Source organism: Salvelinus fontinalis, chromosome 40 (assembly GCF_029448725.1).
Source record: "Salvelinus fontinalis isolate EN_2023a chromosome 40, ASM2944872v1, whole genome shotgun sequence".
NCBI lineage: Eukaryota > Metazoa > Chordata > Actinopteri > Salmoniformes > Salmonidae > Salvelinus > Salvelinus fontinalis.
This window is the reverse complement of record NC_074704.1, coordinates 9014042-9035325: the sequence shown is the minus strand read 5'-3', so window position 1 is coordinate 9035325 and position 21284 is coordinate 9014042. Positions and strand designations below refer to the sequence as shown.

Below are 21284 nucleotides of genomic sequence, written 5' to 3'. Positions count from 1 at the left end.
CATAAACTTTATCCACTGTCTCACAGCCCATCCAGGCATTCATAAACTTCATCCACTGTCTCACAGCCCATCCAGGCATTCATAAACTTCATCCACTGTCTCACAGCCCATCCAGGCATTCATAAACTTTATCCACTGTCTCACAGCCCAGCCAGGCATTCATAAACTTCATCCACTGTTTCACAGCCCAGCCAGGCATTCATAAACTTCATCCACTGTCTCACATCCCAGCCAGGCATTCATAAACTTCATCCACTGTCCCACAGCCCAGCCAGGCATTCATAAACTTCATCCACTGTCCCACAGCCCAGCCAGACCTTCATAAACTTCATCCACTGTCCCACAGCCCAGCCAGACCTTCATAAACTTCATCCACTGTCCCACAGCCCAGCCAGACATTCATAAACTTCATCCACTTTCTCACAGCCCAGCCAGACCTTCATAAACTTCATCCACTGTCTCACAGCCCAGCCAGACATTCATAAACTTCATCCACTTTCTCACAGCCCAGCCAGACATTCATAAACTTCAACCACTGTCTCACATCCCAGCCAGGCATTCATAAATGTAATCTATCCCAGAAAAGGTGTCTAGATATTATTTCCCCATCCTTCTTGCCTAGCATTTGGTTTGGTACAGCGAGGGTTAATAAAAGCCTACCTTTGCTTGTGCAATATGTTGCTGGTAGACAGAGAAGGAGAGCTGGTAGAGACAGAAGGAGAGACAGAAGGAGAGACAGAGAAGGAGAGAGAAGGAGTGAGAAGGAGAAAGAGGGAGAGAGAAAGGAGAGACAGAAGGAGAAAGAGGGAGAGAAGGAGAGAAGGAGAGAAAGGAGAGACAGAAGGAGAGACAGAGAAGGAGAGAGAAGGAGTGAGAAGGAGAAAGAGGGAGAGAAGGAGAGAGAAGGAGTGAGAAGGAGAGTTGGTTCCATTGTCCCCAGCAGCAGAACACTACACTAGGTTCCATTGTCCCCAGCAGAACACTACACTAGGTTCCATTGTCCCCAGCAGCACACTACACTAGGTTCCATTGTCCCCAGCAGCACACTACACTAGGTTCCATTGTCCCCAGCAGAACACTACACTAGGTTCCATTGTCCCCAGCAGAACACTACACTAGGTTCCATTGTCCCCAGCAGAACACTACACTAGGTTCCATTGTCCCCAGCAGCACACTACACTAGGTTCCATTGTCCCCAGCAGCACACTACACTAGGTTCCATTGTCCCCAGCAGAACACTACACTAGGTTCCATTGTCCCCAGCAGAACACTACACTAGGTTCCATTGTCCCCAGCAGAACACTACACTAGGTTCCATTGTCCCCAGCAGCAGAACACTACACTAGGTTCCATTGTCCCCAGCAGAACACTACACTAGGTTCCATTGTCCCCAGCAGAACACTACACTAGGTTCCATTGTCCCCAGCAGAACACTACACTAGGTTCCATTGTCCCCAGCAGAACACTACACTAGGTTCCATTGTCCCCAGCAGAACACTACACTAGGTTCCATTGTCCCCAGCAGAACACTACACTAGGTTCCATTGTCCCCAGCAGCACACTACACTAGGTTCCATTGTCCCCAGCAGCACACTACTCTGGGTTCCATTGTCCCCAGCAGCAGAACACTACACTAGGTTCCATTGTCCCCAGCAGAACACTACACTAGGTTCCATTGTCCCCAGCAGAACACTACACTAGGTTCCATTGTCCCCAGCAGAACACTACACTAGGTTCCATTGTCCCCAGCAGAACACTACACTAGGTTCCATTGTCCCCAGCAGCAGAACACTACACTAGGTTCCATTGTCCCCAGCAGAACACTACACTAGGTTCCATTGTCCCCAGCACCACACTACACTAGGTTCCATTGTCCCCAGCAGCACACTACACTAGGTTACATTGTCCCCAGCAGAACACTACACTAGGTTCCATTGTCCCCAGCAGCACACTACACTAGGTTCCATTGTCCCCAGCAGAACACTACACTAGGTTCCATTGTCCCCAGCAGAACACTACACTAGGTTCCATTGTCCCCAGCAGAACACTACACTAGGTTCCATTGTCCCCAGCAGAACACTACACTAGGTTCCATTGTCCCCAGCAGAACACTAAACTAGATTACATTGTCCCCAGCAGAACACTACACTAGGTTCCATTGTCCCCAGCAGAACACTACACTAGGTTCCATTGTCCCCAGCAGAACACTACACTAGGTTCCATTGTCCCCAGCAGCAGAACACTACACTAGGTTCCATTGTCCCCAGCAGAACACTACACTAGGTTCCATTGTCCCCAGCAGAACACTACACTAGGTTCCATTGTCCCCAGCAGCAGAACACTACACTAGGTTCCATTGTCCCCAGCAGAACACTACACTAGGTTCCATTGTCCCCAGCAGAACACTAAACTAGATTACATTGTCCCCAGCAGAACACTACACTAGGTTCCATTGTCCCCAGCAGAACACTACACTAGGTTCCATTGTCCCCAGCAGAACACTACACTAGGTTCCATTGTCCCCAGCAGCAGAACACTACACTAGGTTCCATTGTCCCCAGCAGAACACTACACTAGGTTCCATTGTCCCCAGCAGAACACTAAACTAGATTACATTGTCCCCAGCAGAACACTACACTAGGTTCCATTGTCCCCAGCAGAACACTACACTAGGTTCCATTGTCCCCAGCAGAACACTACACTAGGTTCCATTGTCCCCAGCAGCAGAACACTACACTAGGTTCCATTGTCCCCAGCAGAACACTACACTAGGTTCCATTGTCCCCAGCAGAACACTACACTAGGTTCCATTGTCCCCAGCAGCAGAACACTACACTAGGTTCCATTGTCCCCAGCAGAACACTACACTAGGTTCCATTGTCCCCAGCAGCAGAACACTACACTAGGTTCCATTGTCCCCAGCAGCAGAACACTACACTAGGTTCCATTGTCCCCAGCAGCAGAACACTACACTAGGTTACATTGTCCCCAGCAGAACACTACACTAGGTTACATTGTCCCCAGCAGCACACTACACTAGGTTCCATTGTCCCCAGCAGCACACTACACTAGGTTCCATTGTCCCCAGCAGCACACTACACTAGGTTACATTGTCCCCAGCAGCACACTACACTAGGTTACATTGTCCCCAGCAGAACACTACACTAGGTTCCATTGTCCCCAGCAGAACACTACACTAGGTTCCATTGTCCCCAGCAGCACACTACACTAGGTTCCATTGTCCCCAGCAGCACACTACACTAGGTTCCATTGTCCCCAGCAGCACACTACACTAGGTTCCATTGTCCCCAGCAGCACACTACACTAGGTTCCATTGTCCCCAGCAGAACACTACACTAGGTTCCATTGTCCCCAGCAGAACACTACACTAGGTTCCATTGTCCCCAGCAGCACACTACACTAGGTTCCATTGTCCCCAGCAGAACACTACACTAGGTTCCATTGTCCCCAGCAGAACACTACACTAGGTTCCATTGTCCCCAGCAGAACACTACACTAGGTTCCATTGTCCCCAGCAGAACACTACACTAGGTTCCATTGTCCCCAGCAGAACACTACACTAGGTTCCATTGTCCCCAGCAGAACACTACACTAGGTTCCATTGTCCCCAGCAGAACACTACACTAGGTTCCATTGTCCCCAGCAGAACACTACACTAGGTTCCATTGTCCCCAGCAGAACACTACACTAGGTTCCATTGTCCCCAGCAGAACACTACACTAGGTTCCATTGTCCCCAGCAGAACACTACACTAGGTTCCATTGTCCCCAGCAGCAGAACACTACACTAGGTTCCATTGTCCCCAGCAGAACACTACACTAGGTTCCATTGTCCCCAGCAGCACACTACACTAGGTTCCATTGTCCCCAGCAGCACACTACACTAGGTTACATTGTCCCCAGCAGAACACTACACTAGGTTCCATTGTCCCCAGCAGCACACTACACTAGGTTCCATTGTCCCCAGCAGAACACTACACTAGGTTCCATTGTCCCCAGCAGAACACTACACTAGGTTCCATTGTCCCCAGCAGAACACTACACTAGGTTCCATTGTCCCCAGCAGAACACTACACTAGGTTCCATTGTCCCCAGCAGAACACTAAACTAGATTACATTGTCCCCAGCAGAACACTACACTAGGTTCCATTGTCCCCAGCAGAACACTACACTAGGTTCCATTGTCCCCAGCAGAACACTACACTAGGTTCCATTGTCCCCAGCAGCAGAACACTACACTAGGTTCCATTGTCCCCAGCAGAACACTACACTAGGTTCCATTGTCCCCAGCAGAACACTACACTAGGTTCCATTGTCCCCAGCAGCAGAACACTACACTAGGTTCCATTGTCCCCAGCAGAACACTACACTAGGTTCCATTGTCCCCAGCAGAACACTAAACTAGATTCCATTGTCCCCAGCAGAACACTACACTAGGTTCCATTGTCCCCAGCAGAACACTACACTAGGTTCCATTGTCCCCAGCAGAACACTACACTAGGTTCCATTGTCCCCAGCAGAACACTACACTAGGTTCCATTGTCCCCAGCAGAACACTACACTAGGTTCCATTGTCCCCAGCAGCACACTACACTAGGTTCCATTGTCCCCAGCAGCAGAACACTACACTAGGTTCCATTGTCCCCAGCAGCAGAACACTACACTAGGTTCCATTGTCCCCAGCAGCAGAACACTACACTAGGTTCCATTGTCCCCAGCAGCACACTACACTAGGTTCCATTGTCCCCAGCAGCACACTACACTAGGTTCCATTGTCCCCAGCAGCACACTACACTAGGTTCCATTGTCCCCAGCAGAACACTACACTAGGTTCCATTGTCCCCAGCAGCACACTACACTAGGTTCCATTGTCCCCAGCAGAACACTACACTAGGTTCCATTGTCCCCAGCAGCACACTACACTAGGTTCCATTGTCCCCAGCAGAACACTACACTAGGTTCCATTGTCCCCAGCAGAACACTACACTAGGTTCCATTGTCCCCAGCAGAACACTACACTAGGTTCCATTGTCCCCAGCAGCACACTATACTAGGTTCCATTGTCCCCAGCAGAACACTACACTAGGTTCCATTGTCCCCAGCAGAACACTACACTAGGTTCCATTGTCCCCAGCAGAACACTACACTAGGTTCCATTGTCCCCAGCAGAACACTACACTAGGTTCCATTGTCCCCAGCAGCAGAACACTACACTAGGTTCCATTGTCCCCAGCAGAACACTACACTAGGTTCCATTGTCCCCAGCAGAACACTACACTAGGTTCCATTGTCCCCAGCAGCAGAACACTACACTAGGTTCCATTGTCCCCAGCAGAACACTACACTAGGTTCCATTGTCCCCAGCAGCAGAACACTACACTAGGTTCCATTGTCTCCAGCAGAACACTACACTAGGTTCCATTGTCCCCAGCAGCAGAACACTACACTAGGTTCCATTGTCCCCAGCAGAACACTACACTAGGTTCCATTGTCCCCAGCAGAACACTACACTAGGTTCCATTGTCCCCAGCAGAACACTACACTAGGTTCCATTGTCCCCAGCAGAACACTACACTAGGTTCCATTGTCCCCAGCAGCAGAACACTACACTAGGTTCCATTGTCCCCAGCAGCACACTACACTAGGTTCCATTGTCCCCAGCAGCACACTACACTAGGTTCCATTGTCCCCAGCAGAACACTACACTAGGTTCCATTGTCCCCAGCAGAACACTACACTAGGTTCCATTGTCCCCAGCAGCAGAACATTACACTAGGTTCCATTGTCCCCAGCAGCACACTACACTAGGTTCCATTGTCCCCAGCAGAACACTACACTAGGTTCCATTGTCCCCAGCAGAACACTACACTAGGTTCCATTGTCCCCAGCAGAACACTACACTAGGTTCCATTGTCCCCAGCAGAACACTACACTAGGTTCCATTGTCCCCAGCAGCACACTACACTAGGTTCCATTGTCCCCAGCAGAACACTACACTAGGTTCCATTGTCCCCAGCAGAACACTACACTAGGTTCCATTGTCCCCAGCAGCACACTACACTAGGTTCCATTGTCCCCAGCAGCAGAACACTACACTAGGTTCCATTGTCCCCAGCAGAACACTACACTAGGTTCCATTGTCCCCAGCAGCAGAACACTACACTAGGTTAAATTGTCCCCAGCAGCAGAACACTACACTAGGTTCCATTGTCCCCAGCAGAACACTACACTAGGTTCCATTGTCCCCAGCAGAACACTACACTAGGTTCCATTGTCCCCAGCAGCACACTACACTAGGTTCCATTGTCCCCAGCAGAACACTACACTAGGTTACATTGTCCCCAGCAGCACACTACACTAGGTTCCATTGTCCCCAGCAGAACACTACACTAGGTTCCATTGTCCCCAGCAGAACACTACACTAGGTTCCATTGTCCCCAGCAGCAGAACACTACACTAGGTTCCATTGTCCCCAGCAGAACACTACACTAGGTTCCATTGTCCCCAGCAGAACACTACACTAGGTTCCATTGTCCCCAGCAGAACACTACACTAGGTTCCATTGTCCCCAGCAGCAGAACACTACACTAGGTTCCATTGTCCCCAGCAGAACACTACACTAGGTTCCATTGTCCCCAGCAGAACACTACACTAGGTTACATTGTCCCCAGCAGAACACTACACTAGGTTCCATTGTCCCCAGCAGCAGAACACTACACTAGGTTCCATTGTCCCCAGCAGCAGAACACTACACTAGGTTCCATTGTCCCCAGCAGCAGAACACTACACTAGGTTCCATTGTCCCCAGCAGAACACTACACTAGGTTCCATTGTCCCCAGCAGAACACTACACTAGGTTACATTGTCCCCAGCAGAACACTACACTAGGTTCCATTGTCCCCAGCAGCAGAACACTACACTAGGTTCCATTGTCCCCAGCAGAACACTACACTAGGTTCCATTGTCCCCAGCAGAACACTACACTAGGTTACATTGTCCCCAGCAGCACACTACACTAGGTTACATTGTCCCCAGCAGAACACTACACTAGGTTCCATTGTCCCCAGCAGAACACTACACTAGGTTCCATTGTCCCCAGCAGAACACTACACTAGGTTACATTGTCCCCAGCAGAACACTACACTAGGTTCCATTGTCCCCAGCAGCAGAACACTACACTAGGTTCCATTGTCCCCAGCAGAACACTACACTAGGTTCCATTGTCCCCAGCAGAACACTACACTAGGTTCCATTGTCCCCAGCAGAACACTACACTAGGTTACATTGTCCCCAGCAGCACACTACACTAGGTTACATTGTCCCCAGCAGAACACTACACTAGGTTCCATTGTCCCCAGCAGAACACTAGATGGAACATCAACCCACTACTTACCCCAGAGACAGCTGGGCTCTGACATGGCGTTGATGTGGCTGTGTTATCGAGGTGGTGATGAGTGATGGGAACTAGACTCCTTTATGAATTCCTTCAACACTATTTCCCTCAGCAGAGGGTGTAAATATTAAACCGGGCCGTGGTTCCTAGGGCTGTTACTTTTCCAGGAATCCCGGTTGGTAGAAAATAAGCAGGAAACACGGAATCCTCCAACCAGCATTTAGGGGAAAACATAGACATTTTGGGGAAGTTACATTTTGCAAAACCTATTGGTGTGTTCCTATGGTTACTTGACTCCATAGCCAGGGAAATGTCTGAACAGTAAACCGCAGTGTTTCCCCTACTGATACCTAGGGGGGTTGAAAGCAAAGGTTTCCTAAGTGCCCAACAGCTCATTAGGTAAGCATAGACAGACAGCCACCGCTTTCTCCATCTCTCTCCCTCCTTTACTCTCTCTCCATCTCTCTCCCTCCTCTCTCTCTCTCTCTCTCCATCTCTCTCCCTCCTTCTCTCTCCCTCCTTCTCTCTCCCTCCATCTCTCTCCCTCCTTTACTCTCTCCCCATCTCTCTCCCTCCTCCTCTCTCTCTCTCCATCTCTCTCCCTCCTCTCTCTCTCCATCTCTCTCCCTCCTTCTCTCTCTCCATCTCTCTCTCTCTCTCCATCTCTCTCCCTCCTTCTCTCTCCCTCCTTCTCTCTCTCTCCATCTCTCTCCCTCCTTCTCTCTCTCCCTCCTTCTCTCTCTCTCCATCTCTCTCCCTCCTTTACTCTCTCTCCTTCTCTCTCCCTCCTTCTCTCTCTCCCTCCTTCTCTCTCTCCCTCCTTCTCTCTCTCCATCTCTCTTCCTCCTTTACTCTCTCTCCATCTCTCTCCCTCCTTCTCTCTCTCTCCATCTCTCCAAGTGTCAACAGCTCATGAGGTAATCATAGAGAGACAGCCACCGCTCCCTCCCTCTAGGGTGTCAGTCCTCTTCCACAGAACACAGCTGAGGAGAGAGCGGAGCTGCTGTGCAAATCAACAATTAACCTTTCAGACAGGAAGCAGAAGCAAAGGGGGGCAGTAAAAAGACCCGGTCTATTAAAGAGGCCCCTCACCCTTCGATGTTGCCACCCCAAAAATGTTTGACAAAATGTACTGCTCATATAGTAAAATAGGTCCTAGCAGACATTATTCTTCACGATCAGAACGGATTCTTATTTCAACTCCTATAAATAATCTTCAATAATAACAGTATTACCGCCTGGTATGCTCTCTCTCTTGTTCTCTCTCTCTTCCTCACACACAATCTCTCTCTCCATCTCTCCCATCCCCTTCTACTCCCTTTTCTCTCCCCATCTAACCCCCCTTCTCTCCCCATCTCTCTCTCCCTCTAACCCCCCTTCTCTCCCCATCTCTCTCTCCCTCTAACCCCCATCTCTCTCCCACTCTAACCCCCCCATCTCTCTCTCCCTCTAACCCCCATCTCTCTCCCACTCTAACCCCCCCATCTCTCTCTCCCTCTAACCCCCATCTCTCTCCCTCTAACCCCCCATCTCTCTCTCTCTCTAACCCCCATCTCTCTCTCCCTCTAACCCCCCTCCTCTCCCCATCTCTCTCTCCCTCTAACCCCCATCTCTCTCTCCCCCTAACCCCCCTTCTCTCCCCATCTCTCTCTCCCTCTAACCCCCCATCTCTCTCTCCCTCTAACCCCCCTTCTCTCTCCATCTCTCTCCCCCTCTAACCCCCATCTCTCTCCCCCTCTAACCCCCCATCTCTCTCTCCCTCTAACCCCCCATCTCTCTCTCCCTCTAACCCCCCTTCTCTCCCCATCTCTCTCTCCCTCTAAGCCCCATCTCTCTCTCCCTCTAACCCCCCTTCTCTCTCCCTCTAACCCCCCTTCTCTCCCCATCTCTCTCTCCCTCTAACCCCCCTTCTCTCCCCATCTCTCTCTCCCTCTAACCCCCCATCTCTCTCTCCCTCTAACCCCCCTTCTCTCTCCCTCTAACCCCCCTTCTCTCCCCATCTCTCTTCCCATCTAACCCCCCTTCTCTCCCCATCTCTCTCTCCCTCTAACCCCCCTTCTCTCCCCATCTCTCTCTCCCTCTAACCCCCCTTCTCTCTCCATCTAAGCCCCATCTCTCTCTCCCTCTAACCCCCCTTCTCTCTCCCTCTAACCCCCCTTCTCTCCCCATCTCTCTCTCCCTCTAACCCCCCTTCTCTCCCCATCTCTCTCTCCCTCTAACACCCCCTCTCTCCCCATCTCTCTCTCCCTCTAACCCCCCTTCTCTCCCCATCTCTCTCTCCATCTAACCCCCCTTCTCTCCCCATCTCTCTCTCCCTCTAACCCCCCTTCTCTCCCCATCTCTCTCTCCCTCTAACCCCCCTTCTCTCCCCATCTCTCTCTCCCTCTAACCCCCCTTCTCTCCCCATCTCTCTTCCCATCTAACCCCCCTTCTCTCCCCATCTCTCTCTCCCTCTAACCCCCCTTCTCTCCCCATCTCTCTTCCCATCTAACCCCCCTTCTCTCCCCATCTCTCTCTCCCTCTAACCCCCCTTCTCTCCCCATCTCTCTCTCCCTCTAACCCCCCTTCTCTCCCCATCTCTCTCTCCCTCTAACCCCCCTTCTCTCCCCATCTCTCTCTCCATCTAAGCCCCATCTCTCTCTCCCTCTAACCCCCCTTCTCTCTCCCTCTAACCCCCCTTCTCTCCCCATCTCTCTCTCCCTCTAACCCCCCTTCTCTCCCCATCTCTCTCTCCCTCTAACCCCCCATCTCTCTCTCCCTCTAACCCCCCATCTCTCTCTCCCTCTAACCCCCCTTCTCTCCCCATCTCTCTTCCCATCTAACCCCCCTTCTCTCCCCATCTCTCTCTCCCTCTAACCCCCCTTCTCTCCCCATCTCTCTTCCCATCTAACCCCCCTTCTCTCCCCATCTCGCTCTCCCTCTAACCCCCCTTCTCTCCCCATCTCTCTCTCCCTCTAACCCCCCTTCTCTCCCCATCTCTCTCTCCCTCTAACCCCCCTTCTCTCCCCATCTCTCTCTCCCTCTAACCCCCCTTCTCTCCCCATCTCTCTTCCCATCTAACCCCCCTTCTCTCCCCATCTCTCTCTCCCTCTCTCTCCCTCTAACCCCCCTTCTCTCCCCATCTCTCTCTCCCTCTAACCCCCCTTCTCTCCCCATCTCTCTCTCCCTCTAACCCCCCTTCTCTCCCCATCTCTCTCTCCCTCTAACCCCCCTTCTCTCTCCATCTAAGCCCCATCTCTCTCTCCCTCTAACCCCCCTTCTCTCCCCATCTCTCTCTCCCTCTAACCCCCCTTCTCGCCCCATCTCTCTCTCCCTCTAACACCCCCTCTCTCCCCATCTCTCTCTCCCTCTAACCCCCCTTCTCTCCCCATCTCTCTCTCCATCTAACCCCCCTTCTCTCCCCATCTCTCTCTCCCTCTAACCCCCCTTCTCTCCCCATCTCTCTCTCCCTCTAACCCCCCTTCTCTCCCCATCTCTCTCTCCCTCTAACCCCCCTTCTCTCCCCATCTCTCTTCCCATCTAACCCCCCTTCTCTCCCCATCTCTCTCTCCCTCTAACCCCCCTTCTCTCCCCATCTCTCTTCCCATCTAACCCCCCTTCTCTCCCCATCTCTCTCTCCCTCTAACCCCCCTTCTCTCCCCATCTCTCTTCCCATCTAACCCCCCTTCTCTCCCCATCTCTCTCTCCCTCTAACCCCCCTTCTCTCCCCATCTCTCTCTCCCTCTAACCCCCCTTCTCTCCCCATCTCTCTCTCCCTCTAACCCCCCTTCTCTCCCCATCTCTCTCTCCCTCTAACCCCCCTTCTCTCCCCATCTCTCTTCCCATCTAACCCCCCTTCTCTCCCCATCTCTCTCTCCCTCTAACCCCCCTTCTCTCCCCATCTCTCTCTCCCTCTAACCCCCCTTCTCTCCCCATCTCTCTCTCCCTCTAACCCCCCTTCTCTCCCCATCTCTCTCTCCCTCTAACCCCCCTTCTCTCTCCATCTAAGCCCCATCTCTCTCTCCCTCTAACCCCCCTTCTCTCTCCCTCTAACCCCCCTTCTCTCCCCATCTCTCTCTCCCTCTAACCCCCCTTCTCTCCCCATCTCTCTCTCCCTCTAACACCCCCTCTCTCCCCATCTCTCTCTCCCTCTAACCCCCCTTCTCTCCCCATCTCTCTCTCCATCTAACCCCCCTTCTCTCCCCATCTCTCTCTCCCTCTAACCCCCCTTCTCTCCCCATCTCTCTCTCCCTCTAACCCCCCTTCTCTCCCTCCCTCTAACCCCCCTTCTCTCCCCATCTCTCTTCCCATCTAACCCCCCTTCTCTCCCCATCTCTCTCTCCCTCTAACCCCCCTTCTCTCCCCATCTCTCTTCCCATCTAACCCCCCTTCTCTCCCCATCTCTCTCTCCCTCTAACCCCCCTTCTCTCCCCATCTCTCTTCCCATCTAACCCCCCTTCTCTCCCCATCTCTCTCTCCCTCTAACCCCCCTTCTCTCCCCATCTCTCTCTCCCTCTAACCCCCCTTCTCTCCCCATCTCTCTCTCCCTCTAACCCCCCTTCTCTCCCCATCTCTCTCTCCCTCTAACCCCCCTTCTCTCCCCATCTCTCTTCCCATTTAACCCCCCTTCTCTCCCCATCTCTCTCTCCCTCTAACCCCCCTTCTCTCCCCATCTCTCTCTCCCTCTAACCCCCCTTCTCTCCCCATCTCTCTCTCCCTCTAACCCCCCTTCTCTCTCCATCTAAGCCCCATCTCTCTCTCCCTCTAACCCCCCTTCTCTCTCCCTCTAACCCCCCTTCTCTCCCCATCTCTCTCTCCCTCTAACCCCCCTTCTCTCCCCATCTCTCTCTCCCTCTAACACCCCCTCTCTCCCCATCTCTCTCTCCCTCTAACCCCCCTTCTCTCCCCATCTCTCTCTCCATCTAACCCCCCTTCTCTCCCCATCTCTCTCTCCCTCTAACCCCCCTTCTCTCCCCATCTCTCTCTCCCTCTAACCCCCCTTCTCTCCCCATCTCTCTCTCCCTCTAACCCCCCTTCTCTCCCCATCTCTCTCTCCATCTAAGCCCCATCTCTCTCTCCCTCTAACCCCCCTTCTCTCTCCCTCTAACCCCCCTTCTCTCCCCATCTCTCTCTCCCTCTAACCCCCCTTCTCTCCCCATCTCTCTCTCCCTCTAACCCCCCATCTCTCTCTCCCTCTAACCCCCCATCTCTCTCTCCCTCTAACCCCCCTTCTCTCCCCATCTCTCTTCCCATCTAACCCCCCTTCTCTCCCCATCTCTCTCTCCCTCTAACCCCCCTTCTCTCCCCATCTCTCTTCCCATCTAACCCCCCTTCTCTCCCCATCTCTCTCTCCCTCTAACCCCCCTTCTCTCCCCATCTCTCTCTCCCTCTAACCCCCCTTCTCTCCCCATCTCTCTCTCCCTCTAACCCCCCTTCTCTCCCCATCTCTCTCTCCCTCTAACCCCCCTTCTCTCCCCATCTCTCTCTCCCTCTAACCCCCCTTCTCTCTCCATCTAAGCCCCATCTCTCTCTCCCTCTAACCCCCCTTCTCTCTCCCTCTAACCCCCCATCTCTCTCTCCCTCTAACCCCCCTTCTCTCCCCATCTCTCTCTCCCTCTAACCCCCCTTCTCTCCCCATCTCTCTCTCCCTCTAACCCCCCCTCTCTCCCCATCTCTCTCTCCCTCTAACCTCCCTTCTCTCCCCATCTCTCTCTCCCTCTAACCCCCCTTCTCTCCCCATCTCTCTCTCCCTCTAACCCCCCTTCTCTCCCCATCTCTCTCTCCCTCTAACCCCCCTTCTCTCCCCATCTCTCTCTCCCTCTAACCCCCCCTCTCTCCCCATCTCTCTCTCCCTCTAACCTCCCTTCTCTCCCCATCTCTCTCTCCCTCTAACCCCCCTTCTCTCCCCATCTCTCTCTCCCTCTAACCCCCCTTCTCTCCCCATCTCTCTCTCCCTCTAACCCCCCCTCTCTCCCCATCTCTCTCTCCCTCTAACCTCCCTTCTCTCCCCATCTCTCTCTCCCTCTAACCCCCCTTCTCTCCCCATCTCTCTCCCCCTCTAACCCCCATCTCTCTCTCTCTCCATCCTCTGAATATCTCATGGTGTGTAAAGAAGTCACGGTTGGATTTGACTGGATTAAATAATGCACAGACTAGAGCCAAGTCCAAAAATACACACCAGAAACAGAAATCTGCCCATAAATAAAACCTATCTGAGGCTACAGTCCACTCTCCACCAATGGGCTGCACCATAGGCTAACCCGTCTCTGAACAGTCAGCCACGCTGAACAGTCAGCCACGCTAACCCGTCTCTGAACAGTCGGCCACGCTAACCCGTCTCTGAACAGTCGGCCACGCTAACCCGTCTCTGAACAGTCAGCCACGCTAACCCGTCTCTGAACAGTCGGCCACGCTAACCCGTCTCTGAACAGTCAGCCACGCTAACCCGTCTCTGAACAGTCGGCCACGCTAACCCGTCTCTGAACAGTCAGCCACGCTAACCCGTCTCTGAACAGTCAGCCACGCTAACCCGTCTCTGAACAGTCAGCCACGCTAACCCGTCTCTGAACAGTCAGCCACGCTAACCCGTCTCTGAACAGTCGGCCACGCTAACCCGTCTCTGAACAGTCAGCCACGCTAACCCGTCTCTGAACAGTCAGCCACGCTAACCCGTCTCTGAACAGTCAGCCACGCTAACCCGCCTCTGAACAGTCAGCCACGCTAACCCGTCTCTGAACAGTCAGCCACGCTAACCCGTCTCTGAACAGTCAGCCACGCTAACACATCTCTGAACAGTCAGCCACGCTAACCCGCCTCTGAACAGTCGGCCACGCTAACCCGCCTCTGAACAGTCAGCCACGCTAACACGTCTCTGAACAGTCAGCCACGCTAACCCGTCTCTGAACAGTCAGCCACGCTAACCCGCCTCTGAACAGTCAGCCACGCTAACCCGCCTCTGAACAGTCAGCCACGCTAAACCGTCTCTGAACAGTCAGCCACGCTAACCCGTCTCTGAACAGTCAGCCACGCTAACCCGTCTCTGAACAGTCTGCCACGCTAACCCGTCTCTGAACAGTCAGCCACACTGAACAGTCAGCCACGCTAACCCGTCTCTGAACAGTCAGCCACGCTAACCCGTCTCTGAACAGTCAGCCACGCTGAACAGTCAGCCACGCTAACCCGTCTCTGAACAGTCAGCCACGCTAACCCGTCTCTGAACAGTCAGCCACGCTAACCCGTCTCTGAACAGTCAGCCACGCTAACCCGTCTCTAAACAGTCAGCCACGCTAACCCGTCTCTGAACAGTCAGCCACACTGAACAGTCAGCCACGCTAACCCGTCTCTGAACAGTCAGCCACGCTAACCCGTCTCTGAACAGTCAGCCACGCTGAACAGTCAGCCACGCTAACCCGTCTCTGAACAGTCAGCCACGCTAACCCGTCTCTGAACAGTCAGCCACGCTAACCCGTCTCTGAACAGTCAGCCACGCTAACCCGTCTCTGAACAGTCTGCCACGCTAACCCGTCTCTGAACAGTCAGCCACACTGAACAGTCAGCCACGCTAACCCGTCTCTGAACAGTCAGCCACACTGAACAGTCAGCCACGTTAACCCGTCTCTGAACAGTCAGCCACGCTAACCCGTCTCTGAACAGTCAGCCACGCTGAACAGTCAGCCACGCTAACCCGTCTCTGAACAGTCAGCCACGCTAACCCGTCTCTGAACAGTCAGCCACGCTAACCCGTCTCTGAACAGTCAGCCACGCTAACCCGTCTCTGAACAGTCAGCCACGCTAACCCGTCTCTGAACAGTCAGCCACACTGAACAGTCAGCCACGCTAACCCGTCTCTGAACAGTCAGCCACGCTAACCCGTCTCTGAACAGTCAGCCACGCTGAACAGTCAGCCACGCTAACCCGTCTCTGAACAGTCAGCCACGCTAACCCGTCTCTGAACAGTCAGCCACGCTAACCCGTCTCTGAACAGTCAGCCACGCTAACCCGTCTCTGAACAGTCAGCCACGCTGAACAGTCAGCCACGCTAACCCGTCTCTGAACAGTCAGCCACGCTAAACAGTCAGCCACGCTAACCCGTCTCTGAACAGTCAGCCACGCTAACCCGTCTCTGAACAGTCAGCCACACTGAACAGTCAGCCACACTAACCCGTCTCTGCCATGTCCACCTGTCACTGAGGACCACAGATCACCACGGTGATAGACATGTCCACCTGTCACTGAGGACCACAGAACACCACGGTGATAGACATGTCCACCTGTCACTGAGGACCACAGAACACCACGGTGATAGACATGTCCACCTGTCACAGGACCACAGAACACCACGGTGTCAGACACGTCCACCTGTCACTGAGGACCACAGAACACCACGGTGTTAGACATGTCCACCTGTCACTGAGGACCACAGAACACCATGGTGATAGACACGTCCACCTGTCACTGAGGACCACAGAACACCATGGTGTCAGACATGTCCACCTGTCACTGAGGACCACAGAACACCATGTCCACCTGTCACTGAGGACCACAGAACACCACGGTGATAGACATGTCCACCTGTCACTGAGGACCACAGAACACCATGGTGATAGACACGTCCACCTGTCACTGAGGACCACAGAACACCATGGTGATAGACACGTCCACCTGTCACTGAGGACCACAGAACACCATGGTGATAGACACGTCCACCTGTCACTGAGGACCACAGAACACCATGGTGATAGACACGTCCACCTGTCACTGAGGACCACAGAACACCATGGTGATAGACACGTCCACCTGTCACTGAGGACCACAGAACACCATGGTGTCAGACATGTCCACCTGTCACTGAGGACCACAGAACACCATGTCCACCTGTCACTGAGGACCACAGAACACCATGGTGATAGACACGTCCACCTGTCACTGAGGACCACAGAACACCATGGTGATAGACACGTCCACCTGTCACTGAGGACCACAGATCACCACGGTGTTAGACACGTCCACCTGTCACTGAGGACCACAGAACACCACGGTGTCAGACATGTCCACCTGATTCCCTGAGTTAATTGAACTACTGTCTGGTGGTAGACTGTGTGTGTGTGTGTGTGTGTGTGTGTGTGTGTGTGTGTGTGTGTGTGTGTGTGTGTGTGTGTGTGTGTGTGTGTGTGTGTGTGTCTGGTAGACTGAGAGGATTAATGGATGCTGATACAGAGTAGAGTTAATGAACATAACAGAATAAACAGCATGTTATGTTATCTCTCAGAGTAGAAACAGACACAGTGAATAGCCTCTATGTGGAGGAGTCATTACATTATCTCTGAGATTAGAAACAGACACAGTGAATAGCCTCTACGTGGAGGAGTCATTACGTTATCTCTCAGAGTAGAAACAGACACAGTGAATAGCGTCTACATGGAGGAGTCATTACGTTATCTCTCAGAGTAGAAACAGACACCGTGAATAGCCTCTACGTGGAGGAGTCATTACGTTATCTCTCAGAGTAGAAACAGACACAGACACAGACACAGCCTCTACATGGAGGAGTCATTACGTTATCTCTCAGAGTAGAAACAGACACAGTGAATAGCCTCTACGTGGAGGAGTCATTACGTTATCTCTCAGAGTAGAAACAGACCCAGTGAATAGCCTCTACATGGAGGAGTCATTACGTTATCTCTCAGAGTAGAAACAGACACAGTGAACAGCCTCTACGTGGAGGAGTCATTACGTTATCTCTCAGAGTAGAAACAGACCCAGTGAATAGCCTCTACATGGAGGAGTCATTACGTTATCTCTCAGAGTAGAAACAGACACAGTGAACAGCCTCTACGTGGAGGAGTCATTACGTTATCTCTCAGAGTAGAAACAGACACAGTGAATAGCCTCTACGTGGAGGAGTCATTACGTTATCTCTCAGAGTAGAAACAGACACAGTGAATAGCCTCTACGTGGAGGAGTCATTACGTTATCTCTCAGAGTAGAAACAGACACAGTGAATAGCCTCTACGTGGAGGAGTCATTACGTTATCTCTCAGAGTAGAAACAGACACAGTGAATAGCCTCTACGTGGAGGAGTCATTACATTATCTCTCAGAGTAGAAACAGACCCAGTGAATAGCCTCTACGTGGAGGAGTCATTACGTTATCTCTCAGAGTAGAAACAGACACAGTGAATAGCCTCTACGTGGAGGAGTCATTACGTTATCTCTCAGAGTAGAAACAGACACAGTGAATAGCCTCTACGTGGAGGAGTCATTACGTTATCTCTCAGAGTAGAAACAGACACAGTGAATAGCCTCTACGTGGAGGAGTCATTACGTTATCTCTCAGAGTAGAAACAGACCCAGTGAATAGCCTCTACATGGAGGAGTCATTACGTTATCTCTCAGAGTAGAAACAGACCCAGTGAATAGCCTCTACGTGGAGGAGTCATTACGTTATCTCTCAGAGTAGAAACAGACCCAGTGAATAGCCTCTACGTGGAGAAGTCATTACGTTATCTCTCAGAGTAGAAACAGACCCAGTGAATAGCCTCTACGTGGAGGAGTCATTACGTTATCTCTCAGAGTAGAAACAGACCCAGTGAACAGCCTCTACGTGGAGGAGTCATTACGTTATCTCTCAGAGTAGAAACAGACACAGTGAATAGCCTCTACGTGGAGGAGTCATTACGTTATCTCTCAAAGTAGAAACAGACACAGTGAATAGCCTCTACGTGGAGGAGTCATTACGTTATCTCTCAGAGTAGAAACAGACACAGTGAATAGCCTCTACGTGGAGGAGTCATTACGTTATCTCTCAGAGTAGAAACAGACACAGTGAATAGCCTCTACGTGGAGGAGTCATTACGTTATCTCTCAGAGTAGAAACAGACCCAGTGAATAGCCTCTACATGGAGGAGTCATTACGTTATCTCTCAGAGTAGAAACAGACCCAGTGAATAGCCTCTACGTGGAGGAGTCATTACGTTATCTCTCAGAGTAGAAACAGACCCAGTGAATAGCCTCTACGTGGAGGAGTCATTACGTTATCTCTCAGAGTAGAAACAGACACAGTGAATAGCCTCTACGTGAAGGAGTCATTACGTTATCTCTCAGAGTAGAAACAGACACAGTGAATAGCCTCTACGTGGAGGAGTCATTACGTTATCTCTCAGAGTAGAAACAGACACAGTGAATGGCGTCTACATGGAGGAGTCATTACGTTATCTCTCAGAGTAGAAACAGACACAGTGAATAGCCTCTACGTGGAGGAGTCATTACGTTATCTCTCAGAGTAGAAACAGACACAGTGAATGGCGTCTACATGGAGGAGTCATTACGTTATCTCTCAGAGTAGAAACAGACACAGTGAATAGCCTCTACGTGGAGGAGTCATTACGTTATCTCTCAGAGTAGAAACAGACACATCCTCTAAATGGAGGAGTCATTACGTTATCTCTCAGAGTAGAAACAGACACAGCCTCTACATGGAGTCATTACGTTATCTCTCAGAGTAGAAACAGTGAATAGCCTCTACGTGGAGGAGTCATTACGTTATCTCTCAGAGTAGAAACAGACACAGTGAATAGCCTCTACGTGGAGGAGTCATTACGTTATCTCTCAGAGTAGAAACAGACACAGTGAATAGCCTCTATGTGGAGGAGTCATTACGTTATCTCTCAGAGTAGAAACAGACACAGTGAATAGCCTCTACATGGAGGAGTCATTACGTTATCTCTCAGAGTAGAAACAGACACAGTGAATAGCCTCTACGTGGAGGAGTCATTACGTTATCTCTCAGAGTAGAAACAGACACAGCCTCTACATGGAGGAGTCATTACGTTATCTCTCAGAGTAGAAACAGACACAGCCTCTACGTGGAGGAGTCATTACGTTATCTCTCAGAGTAGAAACAGACACTTTCATGAATTTTCAAAGCATTTTCATGAATGCTTTTGAAATTGTGAAATGATTCTAATGTCTTGAGTACCGTTGATCTTTTTAATGAAATTGAAAAATGTACAATAAGTACCTAACTTCTCTCTCTCTCTCTCTCCCTCTCTCCCCCTCTCTCTCTCTCCCTCCCTCTCTGCCTCCCTCAGAGCATGCGACCATGATGAGTGTTCCTCAGCCTGACCCGGATGAGATGCCCCCTTCCACCATCACCCCTGTCACCACCCCCACCCTGAGCCTGACCCCCATCACAGACGAGCTGGAGTGTAAGATCTGTTACCAGCGATACAATGTCCACAACCGCAGGCCCAAGATCCTGGACTGCCTCCACCGGGTGTGTGCCCGCTGCCTCAACAAGATCCTGGACGTGGGGGACGTCTTGGGCTGCATTTCCTGCCCCTTCTGCCGACACGAAACAGAGGTCAGCGAATACGAGGTGTCGGGCCTCCCCGACGACTCCAACGTCATATCCTGCCTGGCCGTCAGGGATAAGTCCTGGAGCTCCGACCACAGCAAAGAGGTGACCCTCACCCCCACGAGCCTGTCCTCCACCTCCCCCTCGCACCACTCCTCCAACTGCCTGGTGATCACTATCATGGAGGTCCAGAGGGACACGGGGTCCGGGGACCGTGGCCCGGGCAGCTCAGACCACTACACAGAGCACAGCCTGGACTCCATCTCTGTGGGCTCCAACGGGCCGGAGGTTCAGGAAGCCCTGTCCAAGTTGTGTTCCCACGTCCCCCGGATCCTGGTGTGGCTCCTGGGGCTGTTCTACTTCGGGTCCCTGCCCCTGGGCATCTACCTGCTGGTGATCCAGAGGGTGACGCTGGGCATAGTCTGTGTGAGCCTGGTACCGTCCAGTCTGACTGTGTGTCTGGTCTATGGGTTCTGCCAGTGTCTCTGCCAGGGCATGTGTGACTGCTCGTCTCGGGGCTGACTGACTGACTCAACAGGGTACTGGGGTTGGAGGGAGGGAAAATACTGGACTGTTGGAGTCAACATGGTGTCCTTTACTGTCCCAATCTAACGACCAGCCGGGTTGGAGGGAGAGAAAATACTGGACTGTTGGAGTCAACATGGTGTCCTTTAATGCCCCAATCTAACGACCAGCCGGGTTGGAGGGAGAGAAAATACTGGACTGTTGGAGTCAACATGGTGTCCTTTACTGTCCCAATCTAACGACCAGCCGGGTTGGAGGGAGAGAAAATACTGGACTGTTGGAGTCAACATGGTGTCCTTTAATGTCCCAATCTAACGACCAGCCGGGTTGGAGGGAGAGAAAATACTGGACTGTTGGAGTCAACATGGTGTCCTTTACTGTCCCAATCTAACGACCAGCCGGGTTGGAGGGAGAGAAAATACTGGACTGTTGGAGTCAACATGGTGTCCTTTAATGCCCCAATCTAACGACCAGCCGGGTTGGAGGGAGAGAAAATACTGGACTGTTGGAGTCAACATGGTGTCCTTTACTGTCCCAATCTAATGACCAGCCGGGTTGGAGGGAGGGAAAATACTGGACTGTTGGAGTCAACATGGTGTCCTTTACTGTCCCAATCTAACGACCAGCCGGGTTGGAGGGAGAGAAAATACTGGACTGTTGGAGTCAACATGGTGTCCTTTACTGTCCCAATCTAACGACCAGCCGGGTTGGAGGGAGAGAAAATACTGGACTGTTGGAGTCAACATGGTGTCCTTTACTGTCCCAATCTAACGACCAGCCGGGTTGGAGGGAGAGAAAATACTGGACTGTTGGAGTCAACATGGTGTCCTTTACTGTCCCAATCTAACGACCAGCCGGGTTGGAGGGAGAGAAAATACTGGACTGTTGGAGTCAACATGGTGTCCTTTACTGTCCCAATCTAACGACCAGCCGGGTTGGAGGGAGAGAAAATACTGGACTGTTGGAGTCAACATGGTGTCCTTTACTGTCCCAATCTAACGACCAGCCGGGTT

At 52.0% G+C, this 21284-nt stretch overlaps 2 protein-coding genes across 2 annotated transcripts in view; both read left to right on the top strand.

Moving 5' to 3' along the window:
• LOC129839162 (b(0,+)-type amino acid transporter 1-like) overlaps window positions 1–21284 on the top strand; it is a 350362-nt gene that overhangs the window by 97365 nt on the left and 231713 nt on the right. The window lies entirely within an intron of this gene.
• On the top strand, window positions 19458–20446 carry LOC129839166 (E3 ubiquitin-protein ligase RNF182-like). The gene has a single exon (XM_055906456.1). The coding sequence runs from the start codon at window positions 19492–19494 to the stop codon at window positions 20266–20268; it is 777 nt and encodes a 258-aa protein (XP_055762431.1). The 5' UTR covers window positions 19458–19491; the 3' UTR covers window positions 20269–20446.